This window comes from Eptatretus burgeri, chromosome 1 (genome assembly GCF_056783735.1).
Source record: "Eptatretus burgeri isolate ZD-2024b chromosome 1, Ebu_testis_v1, whole genome shotgun sequence".
NCBI classification, from domain to species: Eukaryota; Metazoa; Chordata; class Myxini; order Myxiniformes; family Myxinidae; genus Eptatretus; species Eptatretus burgeri.
The window spans coordinates 47,221,876-47,244,154 of NC_140961.1; the positions used below are offsets into that span (position 1 = coordinate 47,221,876).

Genomic DNA, 22,279 nt, shown 5'->3' on the forward strand with positions numbered 1-22,279 from the left:
GGTTGTGGTCAATCTGACGGGCAGGTTGAACGAGTGTGGAGTTATCAGCCATCGCTTTGACGTTCAACTCAGACTTGGAGAAGTGGCAGAGAAACCTCCTGCCTTCTCGACAGTTTGGGCTACAGAGGAGAGTTTTGGTTGTCGGGACGAGCGCCGAGCGGAGCTCTGGAGGCTGATCGCGGCTCGCTGGTGTCTGGATTTTGCTCACCTCTCGCTGGTGCCTGGTTCGAATTGGCTCGCCCAAACCACACGAGGTGGACAGGTCCATGTCCTTCTGGGTATCTATGTGTGTGTCTGTCGGTGGGCCCTTCTGTAAGTGGAAATTGTTGAAGTGCTCTTTGCTGTACATACTTGCATCTCTATAGTCGGATAACTCTGCTTCTTGCGTGTTCCCCCCTTTCCCCCATTATAAATAAATCCATGTGTTAAATGTATCAGCTTGTTTCTGTGTTTCTTCCATTGGCTTAGCATGGCATGTGTTGGTGAATTATAAAGGCTGTTGCCGCTGTAAATGTACATTTGGACCGACGGGACTTCGGCAACCATCCGCTCGGGTTGCGCACCTGTCGGACACGCTAACGGCTCGAATCGTACGAGTGCCGTCGAGGGTGTGAATCCTCGTTAGATCGCCACGTGGTCTTCTTGGTATTTTTAAGATTGGCAAATAACCCTGTACCACGTGGTGGGTTTCTTGCGATTCACGGTCCTGTGAGGGACCCGTACCATTCGGAGTTCTCCGGAAAGGTATGATCTAAATTCCGGGTGTTCAGTAGAGTCGACCCTGCTGCTCCATCTTGCGGTCGGGCTCGCAACCGATACCCAGCCCACAACAATATTGTGGGGCAAAAAGCAGAAATTCCTGAACTGGCAGTCTGACACATCTGTATTAGGTGCAGAGCCAGGAGGGAGTGCTGCACTATGGAGCACAAGACTATATACACCTCATTTGCACCATGATGTGGTGCCATGCCAAAGGGTATAACCTTATGAGTAGTGTGGTGTGGCCAGACAGAGACATTTTGTGCATTGAAACTTTTTTCTCCCCTTCGTGTTCCAGTGTTTTTAATGAGTGATATTGCGAATGAACTCCATTCGCCAAGTGAACAACATGCGAGCACAAACTGACCTGCTGGATATGCTGCTCACGACGTGCCAAACGCTGCTCCAGAAAGGCAACTTTTGCCTGGAGCTGCCGAAAATGGCTCGTGGTTGGTGGTATTTCCTGCCTTGCTTGCACTATCTCCTCCTGAAGCCTGCACACCTGTACATCATGTGTTGCAAAGACGTGAGGAGAGGTCATTTCGAGGGTTGAGAGACATAATGTTGTAACTGCATTTCTGGCGAAACCGAATAAAATGGCTCTCATGTCTTTCAACACCATATTTGGCTCATCCCGCCTGTGTTATTTCTCTGTCTCCAAAATAATTATGCATCCATTACATGGCAATCACTGTATTTAACTTTGCTTCATGTTCTCGTTTTGCTTTATGTGACATGTATGGCTGGGAGCCACGTTAAAGATCTGGTCTTTTTAAAGATACCACGTGATCTTTAATACCCTAACGTGAGTGCAAGCAGACAAGAAAGCCAGCTTAAATCATAACCACAGTCCTTGGAAGAAAAAGGCGACTACTGAACCCTTGTTCTGTCCTAGAGTGCTCCCCCTTTTGTTTGGAATTCCTCCCAATCAAAGTTTAATTATAATAATGATGATAGTAATAATAGTTTCACACTCGCATAAACTCGAGTACACTCACTCACTCACATGCACACTTACATTGGTCTTGTTAAGAAAACATTGATGAGACAAAACATTCAGCTGATGAATAGCATTCTCCCTGTATACACCTTTTTGCGATTTGTACACTTTATGTGCATCTGCCATATGGCAATGGAGAAAGCATGAAGAAGGAAAGAAATGAAGGGGGTGGATTGGATAAAGAAGGCTTTGGAGTTTAGGAATGAAGTGAAGAAGATGGGATATTAAAGGAAGCAAGAAGCATGAAGAAAGAGGATGAGGAGTCAAAAGTTCCACTATTTTGTGTACGTAATATGTATATTATTTCAAAGAATAAGTTGACATCTTTCAATTCATTTGATGCTGATGCTTGTATAGCAATCACACTAACACCATTCTCTCTAAGTGTCTTGGTTAGTTGTTGGGAGTTGCTTTTGATTTTGAACCTCAACAGTGCTTGATCAAATAGCGTCACATCGAAGCTGTTAAACATAATTATAGGATTTTGAACTAGCGATGGGAAAAGTACAAAGAATCAACAACACACAAAAACCACAATTTCTCGGAATATTAAAGCATACCTGTGCTCTAAGAAGGGCTTCTTGGTGTGTTGCGGTGGCAAACTTGTCTCGCTGTAGCCGGAGTGAAGCCACGTCCAACCGCAAACTGGAGATAACCGACTGGAACACAAACCAACAATCTCATCTTCTAATTAGAGAGTTCATTATGCAGTGTTCAAGTGTATATTTCAATTTTAAGCAGTCTTCCACACCACCCTTACACACTGTAATAAGACGACGTTGAGTCACAGTTTAGGAGATAGAGGCTTGATTGATACCCTCTCATGCTGTATATTGATGCAGTTATGGTTCTTGGAAGCATTATGAAAGCAAATTTTGTTCTACAGTATTCAACTATATAATTCCATTAAAATAAAGGTTTAAAGATGTTTAAAGGCAAATCAATAAATTCTGGCTTTTACTGCTGTTTTACTCAGTGTCTATTACATCACCCTATCTATTACATTACACTATACTAGTTCTTCATGCCTGTTGTTTGTGTCCTTTATAACATCCTTAAAAACAGTATGTTTCCTGTTTGGAATCGTTTTCGATTTTGTTTGACAGGCAGACAGGCAGACAGAGTAAAAAAAATATTATCTCACTTCTCTCTGCACATGTGTGATCGGGACAAATTCAGAGCCAAAGTATGGTAAAATGGCAAACTTGTCTTCCTATTCATGTTCCGATTGGTGTTCAAAACGTAACATTCAATTTAAATAGGTTGTTCCTCGATCATAAACTGATAAGAAAAATCGACGGACAGACATGAACCAATTGCTTAACCCCGCTTTTCGCTTTGCGTGCGTGGGGTGCGCATGAAGTAAAGCGCATACCTCCGCTAGGCTGAACAATTTGTTTTGTATCAGACTGATCGGCTGGATTTGCATCTGGATCTTCAACAAAATCTAATGAATTCATCCTCGTCACACAGCAAACCTGTACACCAAGTTTTTTTCCAAATCCATCCATAACTTTTTGAGATATCCTGCTCACAAACAGACAGACAGACAGACAAGCAGGCGTGAAACCAAAACCTCCATCTACCTTTGGGGGCGTAGGTAATAACTGTGAATTATCATGAAACAAGCAAATACAAGTCATCACTTCACTGATGGGAATATGAAGGGGGTGGAGAAAGAGGGAGAGGAGGGATAGAGGTGTGAAGGAACAGAGGGAGGACAGAGTCGAGGGGGAGAGAGAGAGGTTGGAGAGGTGAGGGGTGGGGGAGCTAGGAGGGTTGAGGAAGGGAGAAGCTAGGAAGGGGGGGGCAGTGTGACCACTCCTCATTTTCATAAATGTCAAGGTGAGCCAATGAAAAAAGCTAAGAATTCACAAGGTTTCGGAAAAGTGATGATAATAGAAAACCTATACGCCAAGAAAACCTTTAGAAAACCAAGACGCCAAGGTGAACAACGAATAGCCAAGATCTTGTGAAAAAAGCCAAGGAGTAGTGACACTGAGTAGGGGAGGAGGGGGGAGGAGGGGGGAGGAGGGGGGGAGAGAAAGAGTAAGAAAGGTGGGGGGGAGGGAGGAGAGGAGTGAGGAGGATGGGTGAGAGATGAGAGGGGAATAGAGTTTGGGAGGAGGTAAGCCATAGGGGAGGGGTTTTCGACTTGCGTATGGTTGTGGGACTTGTGGAGAAGTGGTTGGGGGCAGTACGGGAATAAACAAAATGGGGTACATTAAAACAGCATGTTTATACAGCACGTGGAGACCGCCAGAAGATGTCCATAGGGGTGGAAAGGGGAGGGGGTAAGCGTGAGGAGAGGTGGAGGGAAGGCAGTGTGAGGGGAAGAGAATGCGGTGTGAGGGGAATTGGGAAAGGAAGGCAATGCGAGGGGAGAAGGCAAGGCAGTGTGAGGGAAGGGGAGGAGAAGCCAAGGCAATGTGAGGGAAGGCAAGGCAGTGTGAGGGGAGGGGAAGGCAAGGCAGTGTGGGGGGAGGGGAAGGCAAGGCAGTGTGAGGGGAGGGAAGGCAAGGCAGTGTGAGGGGAGGGGAAGGAAAGGCAGTGTGAGGGGAGGGAAGGAAAGGCAGTGTGAGGGGAGGAGAAGGCAAGGCAGTGTGAGGGGAGGAGAAGGCAAGGCAGTGTGAGGGAAGGGGAGGAGAAGCCAAGGCAATGTGAGGGAAGGCAAGGCAGTGTGAGGGGAGGGGAAGGCAAGGCAGTGTGAGGGGAGGGGAAGGCAAGGCAGTGTGAGGGGAGGGGAAGGCAAGGCAGTGTGAGGGGAGGGGAAGGAAAGGCAGTGTGAGGGGAGGGGAAGGAAAGGCAGTGTGAGGGGAGGGGAAGGAAAGGCAGTGTGAGGGGAGGGGAAGGAAAGGCAGTGTGAGGGGAGGGGAAGGAAAGGCAGTGTGAGGGGAGGGGAAGGAAAGGCAGTGTGAGGGGAGGAGAAGGCAAAGCAGTGTGAGGGGAGGGGAGGGGAAGGCAAAGCAGTGTGAGGGGAGGGGAGGGAAGGCAAGGCAGTGTGAGGGGAGGGGAAGGCAAAGTAGTTTGAGGGGAGGGGAAGGCAAAGCAGTTTGAGGGGAGGGGAAGGCAAAGCAGAGTGAGGGGAGGGGAAGGCAAAGCAGTGTGAGGGCAGTGTAAGGGGAGGGTAGGGGAAGGCAAATCAGTCTGAGGGGAGTGGAAGGCAAAGCAGTGTGAGGAGAGAAGGCAAGGCAGTGTGAGGGAAGGGGAGGAGAAGGCAAGGTAATGTGAGGGGAAGGCAAGGCAGTGTGAGGGGAAGGCAAGGCAGTGTGAGGGGAGGGGAAGGCAAGGCAGTGTGAGGGGAAGGCAAGGCAGTGTGAGGGGAGGGAAGGCAAGGCAGTGTGAGGGGAGGGGAAGGCAAAGTAGTGTGAGGGGAGGAGAAGGCAAAGCAGTGTGAGGGCAGGGGAAGGCAAGGCAGTGTGAGGGCAGGAGAAGGCAAGGCAGTGTGAGGGGAGGAGAAGGCAAGGCAGTGTGAGGGGAGGAGAAGGCAAGGCAGTGTGAGGGGAGGAGAAGGCAAGGCAGTGTGAGGGGAGAAGGCAAAGCAGTGTGAGGGGAGGGGAAGGCAAAGCAGTGTGAGGGGAGGGGAAGGCAAAACAGTGTGAGGGGAGGAGAAGGCAAAGCAGTTGATGAAAATTTTGATGATGAAAATACTTTTGATGAAAAGACTGATGCTGTGTACAAGAAATCGATGCAAAGATTGTATCTTCTCAGGAAGTTGAATTAATTTGGTGTTAGCTCACGTGTGATGCAGATGTGAACCAATTCCTTGCTGATCCGTGTCTTGTCATTTAATTTGATTTCTTGGTGTAGTTATCTAAATGTGCGGAATAAGTCAAGACTGTGAAAGGTCATTGTATTGGCATTTAAAGTGGGTGGGCCTTCAACCAGTATGCCGTGTCTATATTTACGAGCATTGAAAAGAAAGTCGATGCATGTACGTACCGATGAAAGTCACTTCTGAATGGACTTTTTGAAAAACTGCAATCAGGAAGACACTTTCGTTCTGCACTTATTAACCCTTTGAGAACCCTAGCGGCTGGTTTACCAGCCACTATTCAAACCTCCATATACCCGAGTGGCCGGATTTTTCTCCAAGGAGTCTCGGGTGGGGGAGCCAAAAGTCCAAGGAGCTCAGGGTTCAAAGTGTTAAGAAGAACATTTTTTAAAAGTCATTTGTACCATGTGCAATTTAAGTGTGAAATTCAAACTCTTAGCTATTTTGCTGTTTCGTCCATCTTCCATATTTTACCTGTTATTCTTATCCCTTTTGATGTTTTGTGTTTCTACATGATCTTTAGAACTTATGGTGTTACTGAAGAGGAATTTCCCTGGATATGGGACAATAAAGATTATTATTATTATTTTTAACTCGTACTCCATAAACTGACCTCCTGTGTGCTGACGAGTGCTGAGAGCTCAGCCAATTGGCTGGAGGAGTGCTGCAATGCATAATGGGTTAACAGCCGCTCCAGTTCCTGCTGGTGAGTTGTCCTTAGTGCTGCTAACTGCTTTGCACATTCTTTTCTGACCCTGGGGTAAAAAAAAAATTGTGACTAAGGGAGTGCTGAAAGAGCAAACATCACCATTAGAAACTTACAAACACACCATAACACAAAACCTGAAATACCATACACTATGTGAAAGGAACACAATGGGTTAAATTTCCCATTGTAGGTTGCAGCATGCTTTCAAATAGTTACATTCAAATATATACTGTAAGGAGAAAACATAAATACTTGTTTGATAAAAATGTTTAGCTCTGGAGTAAAGTCTACAAAAACGTTTGTAAGAAGATGATGATGTTGAGCATGAAGACGAGATTCTCTGCAGGGATGTTTATGCTAACCTTACATGTCGACCTATTGAACAATGTTTAAAAACAAAGCAATCGAAAAACTTATCTGTGAAAGAAATATTATACAATAAGCAAACATCCAAAAAAGGTTCTCACAATTTCATAGCAGGAAATTATTTTAATTATTTACAGATGATGCATCATCTCACACTGCTCTGCAGTATTTTACTGCATGTGATTTAACATCTGAATTATATTTTACATGAAGAGTGGGAAAATTTTTCATTTCTGCCCAGTGTTTTCAGTTCCAAAGTGAGGGAAATTTAAAGCTGATTTACAAATAAATGAAGTTGGGACTAATGCCTCAAAACATTAAACTAGAAACATGCACAGTCAGATGTGTGACAAAACGATGCGACGCTATTGCAAAGGTTAAGTACGCAGGGGTCTTGGAATGCACAATTTACAGTTGCACAACTCTGTGTCCAGGAAACAGGATATGGTTTTGGAGGGGAGAGAAAGCGAGGAAGAGACATGAACGGCACACAATGAACGAGGCAGGCCCATGACGTACGGACTGTTATGCGTTGTTACACGTATGGAGGTTGAATATCCAAATCACCATTTTCTTTTTCAGACAATTTCTTCTACTGCCCTGAATAAATAAATAATAAATAAAACAAATAATTGCATTTTGTAGAAGCTGGATCCTGGCAAAAAGACTATGTGGAGTAAAATGTATCCTTCACTCGACTCAGTGGCGTAACAGTTAGAGTGTCCGCTCTGAGTCTTGGATTGGGAGGGAGGAGGTTCAAACTCGACCCCGGCCGAGCCATACAAAAGACTTTTTTTTTTTAAAAATGGCACATGCTGCTTCCTTGCTTGATGCTCAGCATTAAAAAAAAGATAAATCATGGACAAAAAAAACCATCGTTTGGCAACCATTGTGCAGACTTTAATGGGCCTTTTGGCCTCCTGCATTTAAGTTCCTTGTAAGGGAACTTGTTTTTTTTCCACGAACCTCACCAGCATATCTTTATCTGTGCGACTTAGAGCTTTGAGGGCCTGGAGTTTGTCAGGAAAAATAGATAGATTAATTTACCTATTTATGGGTCATACCTCTCGATTGTGCTTCGCTCTTCTGCTAACTGAGCCTCGTACCACACTTTTGCTGCCTCCATCTCATTGCGAAGCAGCTCGTTCTCTGCCCACGCACGCTGTGCATCATGTCGCGTTGCTGTCAATGACACGTAGGAGGCATGTGAAGCAGGTACTTCCAGCTCCCCGATAGCCTCATCTGTCTCCTCTCCATGGTGACCGAGTCTTCTTTGTTTCCGTGTCTGCCCTTGCTTCCCTGATGAAGATTCTTCCTTTCCTGCATCCACATGTTCCTTGTTTTTGTGCTCTTGTGTGATATCCTTTGATAAATTGCTCAACTTTTGCCTGGCTCCATTCCTTCTTGTTCCACAGCCTGCTTTTCCAACTGTGGATCCTCTTTGCTGATTGAACCTGCTCACCTCCTCCCTTCTCCGTACTTCCTTGCACGTCTCCAGCACCACTTGCACTTCTTTATTTCTCTTGCCCTTTCTCTCTGTGCTCACATGGGGTCTCTTGATTCCCTCATCTCCTCCATTGATATTTATTTCACTTTCATTATTCATTTTGTCTTCATTACATTCTCCCACTTTTCCTGTCTTTTTACAACTTGCAAGCCCCCCATGCCCTTCACCCCCTGAACCTTCCACGGCCTTCGTTGGAGCAGCTTCTGGAACAGCGCTGTGCGTTGTAGTGGAACATGCTGTAAAGTGTTGCTCGAGCTCCTCGATGCGGTTTTCATACTGCAACTGATCAGCACAAACAAAAAGGCAATTCAAGCTCTTTCTATAATGATATGAGCTGCACATTGCGTTTTACAAAATCGCATAAATTAAGCCAACCTTGACTTGATGGAACCGCTGCTCCATTTTGTGCAAACTTTGTCCCTCTTCCCGAGTTCGTCTCTCAATTTCCTTTTCCAGCTTTTCCACACGTCTCGTGAGAAACTCGGCCAAAGCGGTTCCAGGGTCCTCGGAGCGAGTTATTGAGTGTGAGCAAATTAGTTGATCGTTGGGGAAATGTTGGTGCATAAGTCCATGTAGTTCCTGAATCTGGAGGTATAATACAGTGATAAACTGTCATTGTAAGCCATGTCAAGTGTTGCCTAAATTCTGCAGTAATATGTGTGACATATCTCTTGGAACAATGGGAAATGCCACACGTTTCCTCTTTCTTAAAAATAACTCAGAACGGTAGTTGTTGCACCCACAATAGCAAAACTAAACAAATGCACAACTCTTTTGGGACTTGATTTAAGTTGTTCAAGAGGAACTTGTGAAACTGAGTGAGTTGCAAAGTATACCTGTTTTTCAAGCTCCTGCACCCTGACAGCTGAGGAGTCCATCTCTTCGACTTGCTTCTGTGCTGTTTCTCGTTCACATTTAGCTTCCACCTTCAGTTTCTCCACCTGCCCCACACGTGATGCAAATGGAAACATGTCACATACACAGACAAACAGATGCACATCAGCAACTGAACATCAAAGTTCAACAAAAGTCCTTACGTCAATGCAAACCATAACCTGTGAGCACACTCCTACTCCTAAACATCACGCATCACATGGACCAAGGTTGTGTGTTAGTACCTGCTGCTGAAAAATCTTCATTCGAGACTGTAAAGCATGAAGTCAAGCAATATTAAGATTTGACTTCTGGTTTTTCCAAGAAGTAAACGGTGGGATTGAACAACACAAAATTACAGAGAGGGGATGGAGCCACCTGACCAGCTAAGGAACCATATACTTATTAGGTTAAGTAAATACAGTGTGATTCTTGAAATTCCCTCCCTAGCCCCCTGTCATTTCAAACCAACCCCTGTGCGTACATAATAGATAGATGGGCCTTATAGTAGATTACAATATGACATGTCAGATTTGCTTTGGAATAATAAAACCGATCTCAGACCAGCATGGGATCGAAAGAGCCAGGGCTTACTTGGAGGGAAGAAAGTGATTGAACAGTTAAAATAGTCACATACTTTTTTAACAAAAGATGACGAACAAAAAATAACCACAGACCAATCAAGTTAGCACAGAAATTGCAGAAAACTTTCAAATGGATATTGGATTAATAAATGTGAACAATATTGCAGGTGCAAGCAAGACATGTAGCTGAGCCCATAAGGAGAGAAGAGGAGGAAACGTTTGAAAAAAGTATGACATTATCACGTTAAACATGAGCTTGATTTATCAAAATGTTTAATGAATTGAAGGTATATCCCATCACTACAATTGGTAATAGGAGAGGGAATACAATCCATCACAAGGGGACATAATAATAGGTGTTTGAGAGGAACAAAGTTCTTAATGTTGTAGAAGAATCAGGGGAAAGAGGGGTTCTCAAAGGAACGGGTGTTAATCAGGTTATAAAAAAAATTGGTTTTAAAGGACCTGTAATAACCTGAACACTCATGGTGGCCAAAAAGGTTTGACGATAAACTGAACAGTTAACAATGTATGTAAAATTTAAGGGTTCAAAGGGCACAATTTACCATAACAAATGCTGTACGTGGTTAAAAGAAACTTCAAAGCCAATGTGCTTTTGTTGAACAAACAAACAAAAAAAAATCATGAAGGTAAGTTGTTAAAGAGGCAAACAAACCCACCTGAGGATTTTCAGCTTTCCCTGTGTGTTCACTGGTTGAATGCTCATTGCAATTGCGTGGCAGATCAACCTCAGCCTGCCGTGTGGATCGAGCATTATGATTGGCCAATACCTCCCTAAGATGATGAACAGCAGTCAGCATGGCATTAAAGGTGTTCGCTGAGACATGGTCAAATGTTTGATTAATGATGCAGAATTATACACGTATTGCTGAGAGTGTACAATGTTTGCCCGATAACTCGTCGTTTTGAAACTACACCCTATACTCCACTTGATATTAATCGATTTCTTGAGGATTAAATGCTTACCAACGTGTATCTTATCCTATCTGAACATTGTTTCATTAGGGACTAGTAATCATGTGAAAATCATGATCAAGATGCAGCTAATGCTTCAAAAGTTTTCTGTAAAAAAACATTAATAAAAATCACAGGACAAAAAAAATTAGTATATCGAAATGTCTCTAATATGCACATTCGTATCTAAGCTGTCGAACTCGGTTCAAATCTCGGCACAACTAAAAATTGTCATCCTGGTATTCCGCAGGCAGGGTAATTCATCAGTGTGTGTGCCTTACCTCGGATGGACGTTAAACTGATGGACGTTGATGCTATGCTGCATGTGAAAAAATAAATATAAATCCACTTTCTGTATAAAATTGGTCGAAAGAACCAATCAGCTTTTGTCAAAGTAGTATCAAGTCAATTTCAGCAGTGGCACCACTTTGGCTTTCCATGACCAAATCCCAGGGCAGTAAAATGAACGTAGCCAGATCAGGGACATCAAAAATAAAGGAGTGAAAGCTGTGGGGCATCACCGGAGTCCAGTAAGTTCTGCCCGCAGGTGCTGCTGCTCATGAAGACTCTTTGCTTCTTTGTCACGCAGCACTTTCATTGCCTTCTTCAGCTGTTCATACAGCAGTTCGTTTTCCTGCTCACCACCGAGACACATACACTCATTACGGTTACCAATGAAGATCAATTCTGAAGTACTGGCAAAGCATTTGAAAGGCTGTGCTTGGTTGACGCACAGTTTGTTTTGATAAAATTTTCAGCTTGTATCCTGGGTTTCTTTAAAATCCAACACGTGTTCCAGTGTCTGACGCCTCACATCGTCATCATAATTTTCTATAGTGTTGCAAGAAACTACTCATTGCTATAATAAAAAGACTAAAGGTTCATAAAGAAGAAATTAAAGCAATTAATGAGACTGGATGAGGTATTATAAAATGAAAGCCCTAATTGTATTCAGTTTCTAAACAAGCATTTTTCTTCAACGTTAAAAGTAAACATTTCAACAAGACCCTAGTGTAAATAACTATTTTTCCATCGTAATAGTAATAACATGGTCTTACATAAAAACATTGTCAGATAATGTCTGGTGTTGGCCTAATGGTTAGGGTAGTGGGCTTTGGATCCTGAGTTCAAATACCCCTTTGCTGTTGAATTAATACCAGGTGGGGTTGACTCTGCCTGTCCTTCCGAGGTCGACAACATGAGTACTAGCTTGCTGGTATCCTGTGTCGGAGTGGCGACCTGTCCAGGATTGTGCCCAATTGCCAAGGAGACTGCTTTGGCAGCACCAACGCTCTGCATGCAGTATGGTCCCAATGGATGGATGGATCGTCAGAAATGTGATGGCATTCCAATTTATGTCACAGTATTGAGTGCTGAACACGAGTACCTTCTGATAACCCCGAATGAGGTTTTCTTGTTCTTCGAGCTGTCTGGCTTGTGGTGGTGAGCCTGCAACTCTAGCAATCTCCTCTTCAATAATCACAAAAGAGGATTCCTCGGCATCTCCTCCCTGCAGTCACACGTTCAAACATAAAGGGTTAAAGGGCAATGGTACCAACAACTTTCTTAACACTATTCTTAACAAAATGCCAAACTCATATCAAAATTTTTACTTGTAAAACACATCAAACTCCACTCAAGGTCATTACATTGCTCTTCAATAAGATAGTCTCACAATGAATAAAATGTAGTGCGAAACTTGGGGAAAGTCATTCTAATGAATATACAACTCTGTGTATGTGGTACTAAAAGGTGGTTAATGGCATACAGTGGTCTAGAGATTTACAGGTTGTCTTCAGTGAGTAATAAGGACACCATTTACTGATACAATCCTCCAGATGACACGGTATTCTAAATCAAGAAGTGGGCAATGTCCTGCAAGGGAAGCTGGACATCAGCAAATTCCAGTTATGTCTTCTCAATGCACCACTGCCATTGTGGCCATACTTACTATGCTGTGAGATTATATGACTGCATTCTCTTTGGATGGCAACCAGGTTTTGTCCTAGAACCTACATATTATGGAAACTGACCTCCTCAAGCTTTCACATGTGCTTATAGAAAGCCTTAACAATGGGACTTTCTTCAGGACAAAGTAATATTGTGCTCTGTCAGTCTCTACCTGCTGCACACCATTTTATCACATTTTCTGATTGTAGTTTTTTTCCTGCTGAACCATAATTCATTGACTGATGTATCGTCGCATAATCGGGGGTCACGACCACCCAAAAGGAGCATTCAGACAACCACACCCAAGAAGGCAGCAACCACATCATGAGTCACGGAGCTGGTTAATACCCGGATTCAGAGCGGATGGAGTAAATCAAATAATAAGGAAACAGGACATATGCCACGATGTTGGTAATTGAAAACAAACCCTTTATTAACTTTACCCAAATTACTAAGACTAGTACGGGCCCGTAGGGGCAGGCCCGTAGGTGCGTGCCCGTAGGTGCGTGCCCGTAGGTGAGTGCCCGTAGGTGAGTGCCCGTAGGTGAGTGCCCGTAGGTGAGTGCCAGTATGTGCAGCCCTCTCTCGCCCCCTCTCTCTCACCCCCCTCTCTTGCCCCCCCCAGTCTCGCCCCTCCTCTCTCGCCCCCACTCTCATCCCCCCTTCTATCCCTCCTACTCTCGCCCTTCCTCTCTCGCCCCCACTCTCATCCCCCCTCTCCCGTCCCCCTCTCTCGCAGATATTGGTCGACAGATAAATGGCCGTAACTTGGGAACTGCTCGTCCGATTAATATTAAACCTCGAAAAGGCACATCCGCGGGTCCCCAGCAATATTCCTGGCAAGTTTCAATCAGATCGGACCGTCAATCGTGCAAAATAAATAATAAATAAACAAAATTAATTGTGACGTCAGAGCACCGTGTCTTGTCATTGGTCGACAGATAAATGGCCGTAACTTGGGAACCGCTTGTCCGATTGATATCAAACCTTGAAAAGGCACATCAGCGGGTCCCCAACAATATTCCTGGCAAGTTTCAATCCGATCGGACCGGTGATCGTCCGGTTATTAATAATTTGGGAAAAATTGGCATGATAAGGTGAGAAGGTGGAACGACACCTTCAGCTGCCATATATACACCTTTTCAACACTGAAAAAGCAGTAAAATGGCCGTAACTTGGGAACCGCTTGTCCGATTGACATCAAACCTCGAAAAGGCACATCTGCGGGGCCCCGGCAATATTCTTGACAAGTTTCAATCAGATCGGACAGGCGGTCATCGAGAAACGGTGGTCGCAGACACACACACACACACACACACACACACACACACACACACACACACACACACACACACACACACACACACACACACACACACACACACACACACACACACACACACACACACACACACACACACTGCTGTAATTATAGATAGATTATCTTAACGCTATCCTAAACAAAACAAATACACAGAAATAACAGTTTAGCAAAATGTTTCTCGCTTCCTGAAGCCAAAGCAGTCACAGTATGTGAGCATGCTGAAAGGTTGCATCAAGCAGGTGATGATCAACTACATGGTGCAGTGAGCAGTACAGGCAGTTTAAATCTATTTATAACGAAGGCAATTGTGAGCAGAGGACAAACAGGAGCAGAAGTAGGCATTATAAGTTCTGTGTAGTGCAGTGAGGCTAAGGAACGGTGCTTTGTTTAGTATCTCCTTGCATAGCATATCGGTTTAGATCGACTTCAGCCAGACCTTGGGGAATACCCTCACCTTGCTGATGGGGATCACCAGTGGAATGAAGGGGCTGACATGAGGTCACCAGCATAGGAGAAACAGCATGCTCCAACTAAGGATGCTCAAAATAGCTGAGTTGGGTTCCACTGAAGTAGAAGCTCCAACAAATGCCAGGCCTCCGAGTGTCCTCATTTCGAAGGGAGAACTCACCCAAGCATGACTCAATGTGACCAACGTCTCTCTCTCTTTGATCTTCTTCATGTGTCCATCCAGGTCCCCTCTCTCTCCTGGTGTGCTCCTTCCTTCATCTCACTGCCTTATCACCAATCACTGACCTCTCTGTCTGTCGACATCCTTTCTCCATTGCCTCGAACAGGACAAAACAAACTACCTCACCAACATCTCTTTGATCTGCTCTGTCTGTCTCTGGTGTTGCCATCATAATTTGCCTAACTGGACAGGCAGACCCATCAAGGGGGCCACACAGCTGTAGATGGCTCCAAGGCCCCAACATGTCTGGGCAAGACTATCTGCCAGTACAAATCCCTGCTGTGGCTTTCAGCTGTGCTATTGTCAAACAATGACGATAACTTCTTCTGACTCATGGTGAGTTTCTAGTTATCCCAAGTGCGCGAAGCGAGACAAGGGGTTAAGCAATTGGTTCATTTTGTTTGTCTGTCCACAAACGTCAGTTTATGATCGAGGAACAACTTAATTTCATTTATTGTTATATTTTGAACACAAATTGGAAAACTAACCTGTAGTTTAGCAATACTTTGGCTCTGAATTTGTCCTGATCATGCATGTGCAGATAGGAATTAGATCTTTGTTTAAGTCTGCCTGCCTCTCTGGCAGTCAACCAAAATTGAAAATCATTTCAAACAGGAAACTTATTCTGTTTTTAGCGGTCATGAAGGACACAAACAACAGGAACAAAGAACTAATGTAATGTGTTAAATAAGGTGGTGTAAAAGGCTCTGCAGTAACAGCAGTAAACTTCTGAATTTTTTTTTCTACAACCTTTAAAATCTTTATTCTATTTACATTAAATCATACACTTGAACACTGTAGAACACAAATCGTCTTTTTGGCACTTAAAAAAAACCTTTGGTGGAGCAGTACTTGGACAAAATATTACGGCATTTTACATCATCTCGAGCAATCAAATTTGCTGCTCACAGACTCCGTAACCATGTCCTTTTTCCCCCATAAGACTGTATGGGGTAAAGTGTTCGATGAACTCTCTAGTTACATGCTGTTTTTACTATGATTATCAACATAGTTCACATGTATTTACACTTAACATTGAAAATACAAAACAATTCAACAGTAAAACATTAATTGCATATAAACTAAAGTACAAAACATTTAGGGAGAAAAGCAAGAAAAGTAGCCTTCAAAACTAAACTGATGACAACACCAGAGCTCACAAAGGTCAGCTTTTGAATGGAAATAGGATTCTTCTTCATGGTATGCAGCACAAGGCTGCGAGGCAACATCATTGGCTGAGAGTGTGGCTGTGCCGCTGATGCAATGCCCTCTGATGGTTATAGCAGGGATTTCGAATTCGACCAAGGTGCCGGCAACAGCTCGCCGACTCTTCATGAAGGACACCGTGGGATCTTTACCCTCCACCAACTAATGTCGGCAGATGGAACACCAAGTTTAACATCCATCCGAGGGACAGCACAGACATCGCAGTTGATATGAAATCCTTCCTTTTCTCCAACAAGCTCATCTCAGATCACAAATTTGGTTTCAGACCAGATCACTCCACCTTGGATATAATGGATGGAGGCCCTCAATGTCAGACATGAGATCATGGCCATCTCTCCGGACATATTTCATACTTTGATACAGTCTGGCATCCTGCTTTACTTTCCAAACTCTCTGCCTATAGCAATCCAAGGCAAACTCCACACATGGCTTACTGACTTCCTCTGCTCTCGTAGGCAATGTGTGGCACTCAATGGAATTCTTTCATCTCTTCCTGTCAAGGCTGGAGTGCCCCCAAGGCAGTGTTCTGGGCCCAATCCAATTCATGATCTTCATAAACGATTTCTCTGACTCTGGAAAATCCTCTTTATACATTTGCTGATGACCACCCTCTCCCATGACATCCCTCATCCTTCAGACAGGCAGGCTGCAGCCTCTTCCCTCTCTTCAGACCTTGACAAAATTACAAACAGGTCAAACACTTGGAATATGTGTTTCAATCATGACAAATCTCACATTCTCTCTCTCTGTCGCTCTCCAAAAGGACCATCTGACAAACCCCCATATCTACTGTCTTAAATATCCTCTTAATAAATCGTTCAGTCATTCAAACTCCTATGAGCCATGATCTTTCTTGGGCAAACGACATTTCAAAGTTAGCCTCCAAAGCAGGCCACTGGCAAGACATCCTCCGTCATACAAAGTTCTTCCGTGGCACACCTGAACTCCTATCCACCTACAAGGCTTTCATCCGCAGCTTGATGGAGTACTGCTCGACCCTCTGGGCTGGCTCCCCTGCCTTACATCTTGCTCAGCTTGATGCCATGGACCATGGAAAGCAAAGCCATTAAGATGATTGGCATCACCTGTGATGAAGCTGAGTCTATGGGCCTATCAATCACTTCACCATCGCAGACAGGTCGGTGGTCTCTCTCTGTCTTCTTCAGACTCCTTTTTGGTCTTGCACCCTCTGATCCTTCTGTGCTCCCCAGGTTTCTGCAGGGCTCACACAGTCCATGAACAACCCCCTTCTGGTGAAGCAACTGAAATCCAGGATGACTACTCACCTCCACTCATTTGTTCCTCTCTTTTACTGCCTGTGGAACCAACTTCCACATCCTCTTCAATCTCATTCTTCCTTCCAGGTCTTCAAGACAGCTGTTCACCACCACCTCAGATCGTCCCCAATCCAAAACCATGATCTTTTCCACTATCCTTAACCCCACTCAATCCCTCCTCCTTCCAAATTTCTGTTTTTCCCTCCTTGGAGTTTCCTTCTGTATCAATCTTGTCCATCCAATGCATCCTCTCCTGCCCCCTTCCTCTCCACACCCATTGTTTGTCCAATTCTGCCTCTATCTTGGCTTCCACTCTGTTGTTGATGTTTACTCCTCCCTCGACTGTTTCTTTTGTCCTGTTGCATCCTGATCCTTTCAGTGTACTAGTACTAGCTCTTCTAAGAGCCTTGACTATGTGTATAAAAAAAATTATATTTTTTTGAATGATGGAAACTGAACAAGTTTCTATCCTCTGGTGAGGGAGAGGGGTGGGGAATTCACAATAACCTGGAGAAAGAAAGTGCTTGGGAATTGGGTCATTTGGGGTGGATAACATGAGTATAGATTGGGGATGACCAGGGGTATTAAAGTTCTTCACAGTGGAGAGGATGACAAGAGGAATGGCATATGTGTGGTTTTGGATAGGGAGCTGGTACAGCAGGGGATTAAGGTGAAGTTTACTGAATCACTGATGTCTGTAAATCTGATTGTAAAAGGGGATCAGGTGGGCCAACAGGAGCTGGAAAAGGAGGAGTTGTGGAATAGTACAGACGACTTGGTGGGATGTTTTCCACAGGATGGGTGAGGAGTTGATTTTTGGATGTGATTTGAAGCATGGACATCATGCCGTAGGTCGTTATCAAGGAGAACATGGTGGGGAAGGCTATGGAAACATTTATGAGGGAGGAGAATGGATATTGGAGACAGCCCAAAGTTTGGAACTATTTGTAGCAAACTCAGGGTCTTGTTCTGGGGAAGAACATATAAGATGAGTTTCAAAAGTGGGCTGTACAGCAGTTAAATCGATTATTTCCTCATGAGACAAAATATATGTAGGATCCTTGATTTTTGGGTGATTCCAGGGGAGGTAGTAATGAGTGAGCATTGGTTATTCGTGTGAAGTTGGAAGCTGGTCAAAATGGGAGGCATCAGAAAATGAAGTTGGGATGGCATCAGGGTGTGAAAGCTACAGGTTTCCAATTCAACCAGATTTAAGGAAGAGGCTGATAGGACTAGGATAAGTCTGTCTACATTGGGGGTGGGGGGGGGGTAGAGGGGAGTGGGCCAGGATTCAGTTGGCCTTGCTGGGGGTAGCAGCTGAGGTCAGTGGAAAACCTAAGGCAGGGAGGACCAAAAGTGGAATTCAGAAGCTCAGGAGTTCGATAAAAAGGTCTTTGAGGCATGGCAAATCCTGGAATCTCTTCGCAGACCCTTTTTCCGCATTGTGAAATATGAGTTGTGTTCAAAAAGTATCCGACCTTTGTTCATAAAAAATACTCGCATCCAGATATAACAAACTTACACTAATCTCCTTCAAAGTATTCCCCTTGGGCTGTCACACACTTCTCCAAATGGTTCTGCCACTGTCGGAAGTAGCGCTGGAATGCCTCTTTTGGGATGGCATGCAGCGGGTCCGTTGCATTCCGCATGATGTCTTCTCTGGACTGAAATCTGGTCCCTTTCAGGAGCATTTTCAGCTTGGGGAAAAGCCAGAAGTCACACGGAGCCATGTCGGGAAAGTAGGGAGCCTGACGAAGCACAGGTGTGTTGTGTTTGGCCAGGAAACTCTGAATCAAATGTGAAGAATGGGTGGGTGCGTTATCGTGATGGAGCTGCCAGTTGACCGCCGCCCACAGGTCTGGCCGTTTGCGTCGCACAGCGTCACGAAGGCGACGCAGTACCTCTTGGTCATACTCTTTGGTGATGGTTGTGCCGTGTGGTGTGTACTCGTGATGAACCACGCCACTGGAGTCAAAGAAGATGGTCAGCATGACTTTGACATTGCTGCGGACCTTCCTTGCTTTTTTTGGTCTCGGGGATGTTGGATGCTTCCATTGTGATGACTGGAACTTGGTTTCTGGGTCGTACCCATAAACCCAGGTCTCATCGCCAGTGATCACTGTGTTGAAGAAGTTGGGATCGCTGTTCACAGTCCCCAGCACGTCCTGTGCGATCTACAAACGGAGTTGCTTCTGCTCGATCGTTAGCAGCTTTGGCACGAACTTCGCTGAGATTCCCCTTAAGCCCAAATCCTCAGTCACAATGGAATGAACGGATCCAATGCTGACGCCCGCCTCGTCTGCAAGTTCTCTGATCGCGATTCGACGATCCTGCATCAGCAGGGTCCTCACTTGGTCAATGACGATCTCATTTCGGGATGTTGAGGGCCTACCAGAACGTGCTTCACTTTCCACTGATGTGCGACCATCTTTGAAGCGGTTGTACCACTCTTTTATCTGTGTGGTGCCCATTGCTTCGTTCCCCAAGGCCTGTTGAATCTTGCGGATCGTTTCCACTTGGGAATTGCCAAGCTTTACACAAAATTTGATGCAGTAGCGTTGTTCAAGTTTTTCCATCATTTTGTCAAAAACGAAAATCCGACGGCGCTCGCTTACACTTCCTCACTCATCGGCGGTCTGTTGGCGACTGACAGCTTCTGCAGGCGGGAAAATAATCACGCATACGAATTAGGATCGCCTACATACGTGCACCAAACCACGACTCCCTAGCTTCATTTGTTTACGCACGAAAAATTAAGGTTGGATACTTTTTGAACACACCTCGTAAAAGCATCACTTGTTAAATGATATACGTTTCCTCATTCCATGAGTGCACAAAATAATGTTAGATATGAGAGTAAGGGACACAGCAATTCCCACAATACATACAAGGGTAGAGTGGTGGCTTGTTGGTGACAACACAAGACTGGTTTCCCAGAGGTTTTGTATTAAAATCCAGATGAAGGCAGCAGTATTATATTAGGTATTTGGAATCCAAGCTTCAGGAAGTCACGATATAGTTTCAATAGAACTGCCATGCCACTATCAGATTATCAGAAAAACCAAGCTGGCTCGTTAATGACCTCCATGGTGGGATAATCTGCCTACCCCACCAGGTCTGATCTATATGTGATGTTGGTGCACACTCACCATGGGGTTATCCCTTGTTGCAGGATGTCATTCCAGGCGACGATGGATTTAACCCTCTGTACTTACAACATAAAATAAACATGACAGCTTGCCTTACTTGCCATTCCATGGTGAGAAAAATCAACATGACCTTTTCTGACAGTAGAGTTTCCAAATTGAACTGCACATTCAGGGGTTAATGGAGGATATTATGTAATGTTTAACAACGTTACATTATGTGAAGGAGAAAGTGAGGTGTGGCCATTTAAAGATAGCTCTTCAAACGTCTCTCCATTCACATCAAGCTGCATTTGAAAAATGTTCTCTGCAGAGGCCAGACGTTCTATATTTTGTTTTCGGTCCACTCTGGAGACAGAAAGGGTCCAATATTTTTAGCTTTTCCCACATTCATTCACAATATGAAAAGCAAATCAGACATGGCTGTCACAAAAGCGTGGAAATGACTATTTTCACAGCAACGGCAACAAGAACACATTTTCTGAATCGCTTCAACTGTGCCCCCCATGATGTATTCACTTAATGCAGCGGACTTGTTTCCCCATTTACGTCAAACACTCAAACTTAAGATTGCAGAGTTTAAACAGCAGAAAAACAATCACTATTATACTGATCCGAACTGCCAAAGTATAAAAATAAAACAAAAGTCCTGTTTGAAGTACTTGCCTTTCACAATGTCATGGATCCAGGTAAAAATTCCACATACCCCCAAAATTCCCTCATGTCCTTTTCATTTGTGCAATACGACATTGACATCTCCCAATATCTTTTACTGACATGTAATATTCATACAAGCACTTTCACGAGTCTTACACATTGTAATAAAAAGAAGTAAATTCAAAAAGAAGACACCAGTTTGCTATTTTATGAGTAAAACCATAATACTTGGGATCCAAACCTTTAATCTCACATGTCCTTCCAAGGCTTCAAGACAACTGTTCACCATCATCCCAGATCATTCCCCATCCAAATCCATTTTCTTTTCTGCCCAAATTAATCCCCCGAAGCCCACCTCTTTCCAAGTTTCAAGTTATTCCTTCCTTAGTGTTTGTGGCTGCATTCATCTTGTTCACCCCCTGTGTCTTCCCCTTGCCATTATTCTTCCCCATATCCCATTTTTCTCCAAGTCTAACTCTATATTGTCACAAAACCCTGCTGTTGGTGTGATCCCACTCCTCCCCCCCCACCCACCCGCCTTTCTCCTTTTGGTCGATTACATCCTGATTCGTTCCATGTTCTCGCTCCTCAACAAGCCTCGACTTTGCACACACACCAAAAAATGTGCAAATCATGTTTGGTCAATTGATGGTTGAAAGGTTAAGGATTGAAGAACCAGACATATCAATCTACTTATGTTCAGACAATGAATTTTAAAGCTATCCTGTTGCACCAGGGAACTAGTACCAGAAAGGTACCATGGATTTGATGTGCACCTTGTTCAGGCAATGCCAGCAGAGAATTTGACATCGAACAGGATGAAATTGTTGCGCTGACTCAGGATGAAGCAAATCAGAGTGATACACACCCAACATTTATTATCACAACAAAGGTCTGTCTGTCTGTCTGTCTGTCTCTGTCTCTCTCACAAAAACCTAGTACAACAAGCAAATAGGTTTGTGTTCACATTGATTATCTCAAATGCATAACCAAGCCTGGTGTTGGCTTAACGGTTATGGTAGCTGGCTTAAGATCTTAGGGTTTTGAATTCAAGCCTCCGTCATGCCATTATATTAACACCAGGGGGGGTCGACTCAGCCTGTCATCCTTTCGAGGTCAGCAACCACTTACTGGTAACAGGGGCATTGCATCGGCTTACTGGTAACCCCAGAAAATGATGCAGCCAAGCAGTCACAGGCTGAAAACCAATAAATAAATAATAAATGCACAACATCGTGATGATGTCATAAACCCCATTTGGAGAAAAAGTGGAGCATAGATGGAAAACTTGAAGACAAATTATGATTCAGCTCTTTTATGAGCCTGGGGTTGGCTCAGTGGTTAGGGTGGTGGCTTGGGATCCTAGGGTCCTGAGTTCAAGCCCCGTTGGCTGCTTAATTAACACCAGGGAGTTGACTCAGCCTGTCATCCTTCCGAGGTCGGCGAAATGAGTACCAGTTCC

General features: G+C 44.3%; 1 protein-coding gene across 5 annotated transcripts in view; it reads right to left on the bottom strand.

The window, feature by feature from the left end:
* Positions 1-22,279, bottom strand: part of CEP162 (centrosomal protein 162) — a 138,472-nt gene that overhangs the window by 65,680 nt on the left and 50,513 nt on the right. For all 5 annotated transcript variants that reach the window (XM_085882647.1, XM_085882664.1, XM_085882655.1 and 2 more), the window contains 9 exons: positions 11,936-12,058; positions 11,070-11,182; positions 10,254-10,368; positions 8,953-9,057; positions 8,492-8,701; positions 7,674-8,398; positions 6,148-6,289; positions 2,320-2,418; positions 1,127-1,261 (listed from right to left, as the gene is read on the bottom strand). In XM_085882647.1, the coding sequence (XP_085738773.1) occupies positions 1,127-1,261; positions 2,320-2,418; positions 6,148-6,289; positions 7,674-8,398; positions 8,492-8,701; positions 8,953-9,057; positions 10,254-10,368; positions 11,070-11,182; positions 11,936-12,058 (1,767 nt within the window). The remainder of the gene's footprint in view (positions 1-1,126; positions 1,262-2,319; positions 2,419-6,147; positions 6,290-7,673; positions 8,399-8,491; positions 8,702-8,952; positions 9,058-10,253; positions 10,369-11,069; positions 11,183-11,935; positions 12,059-22,279) is intronic.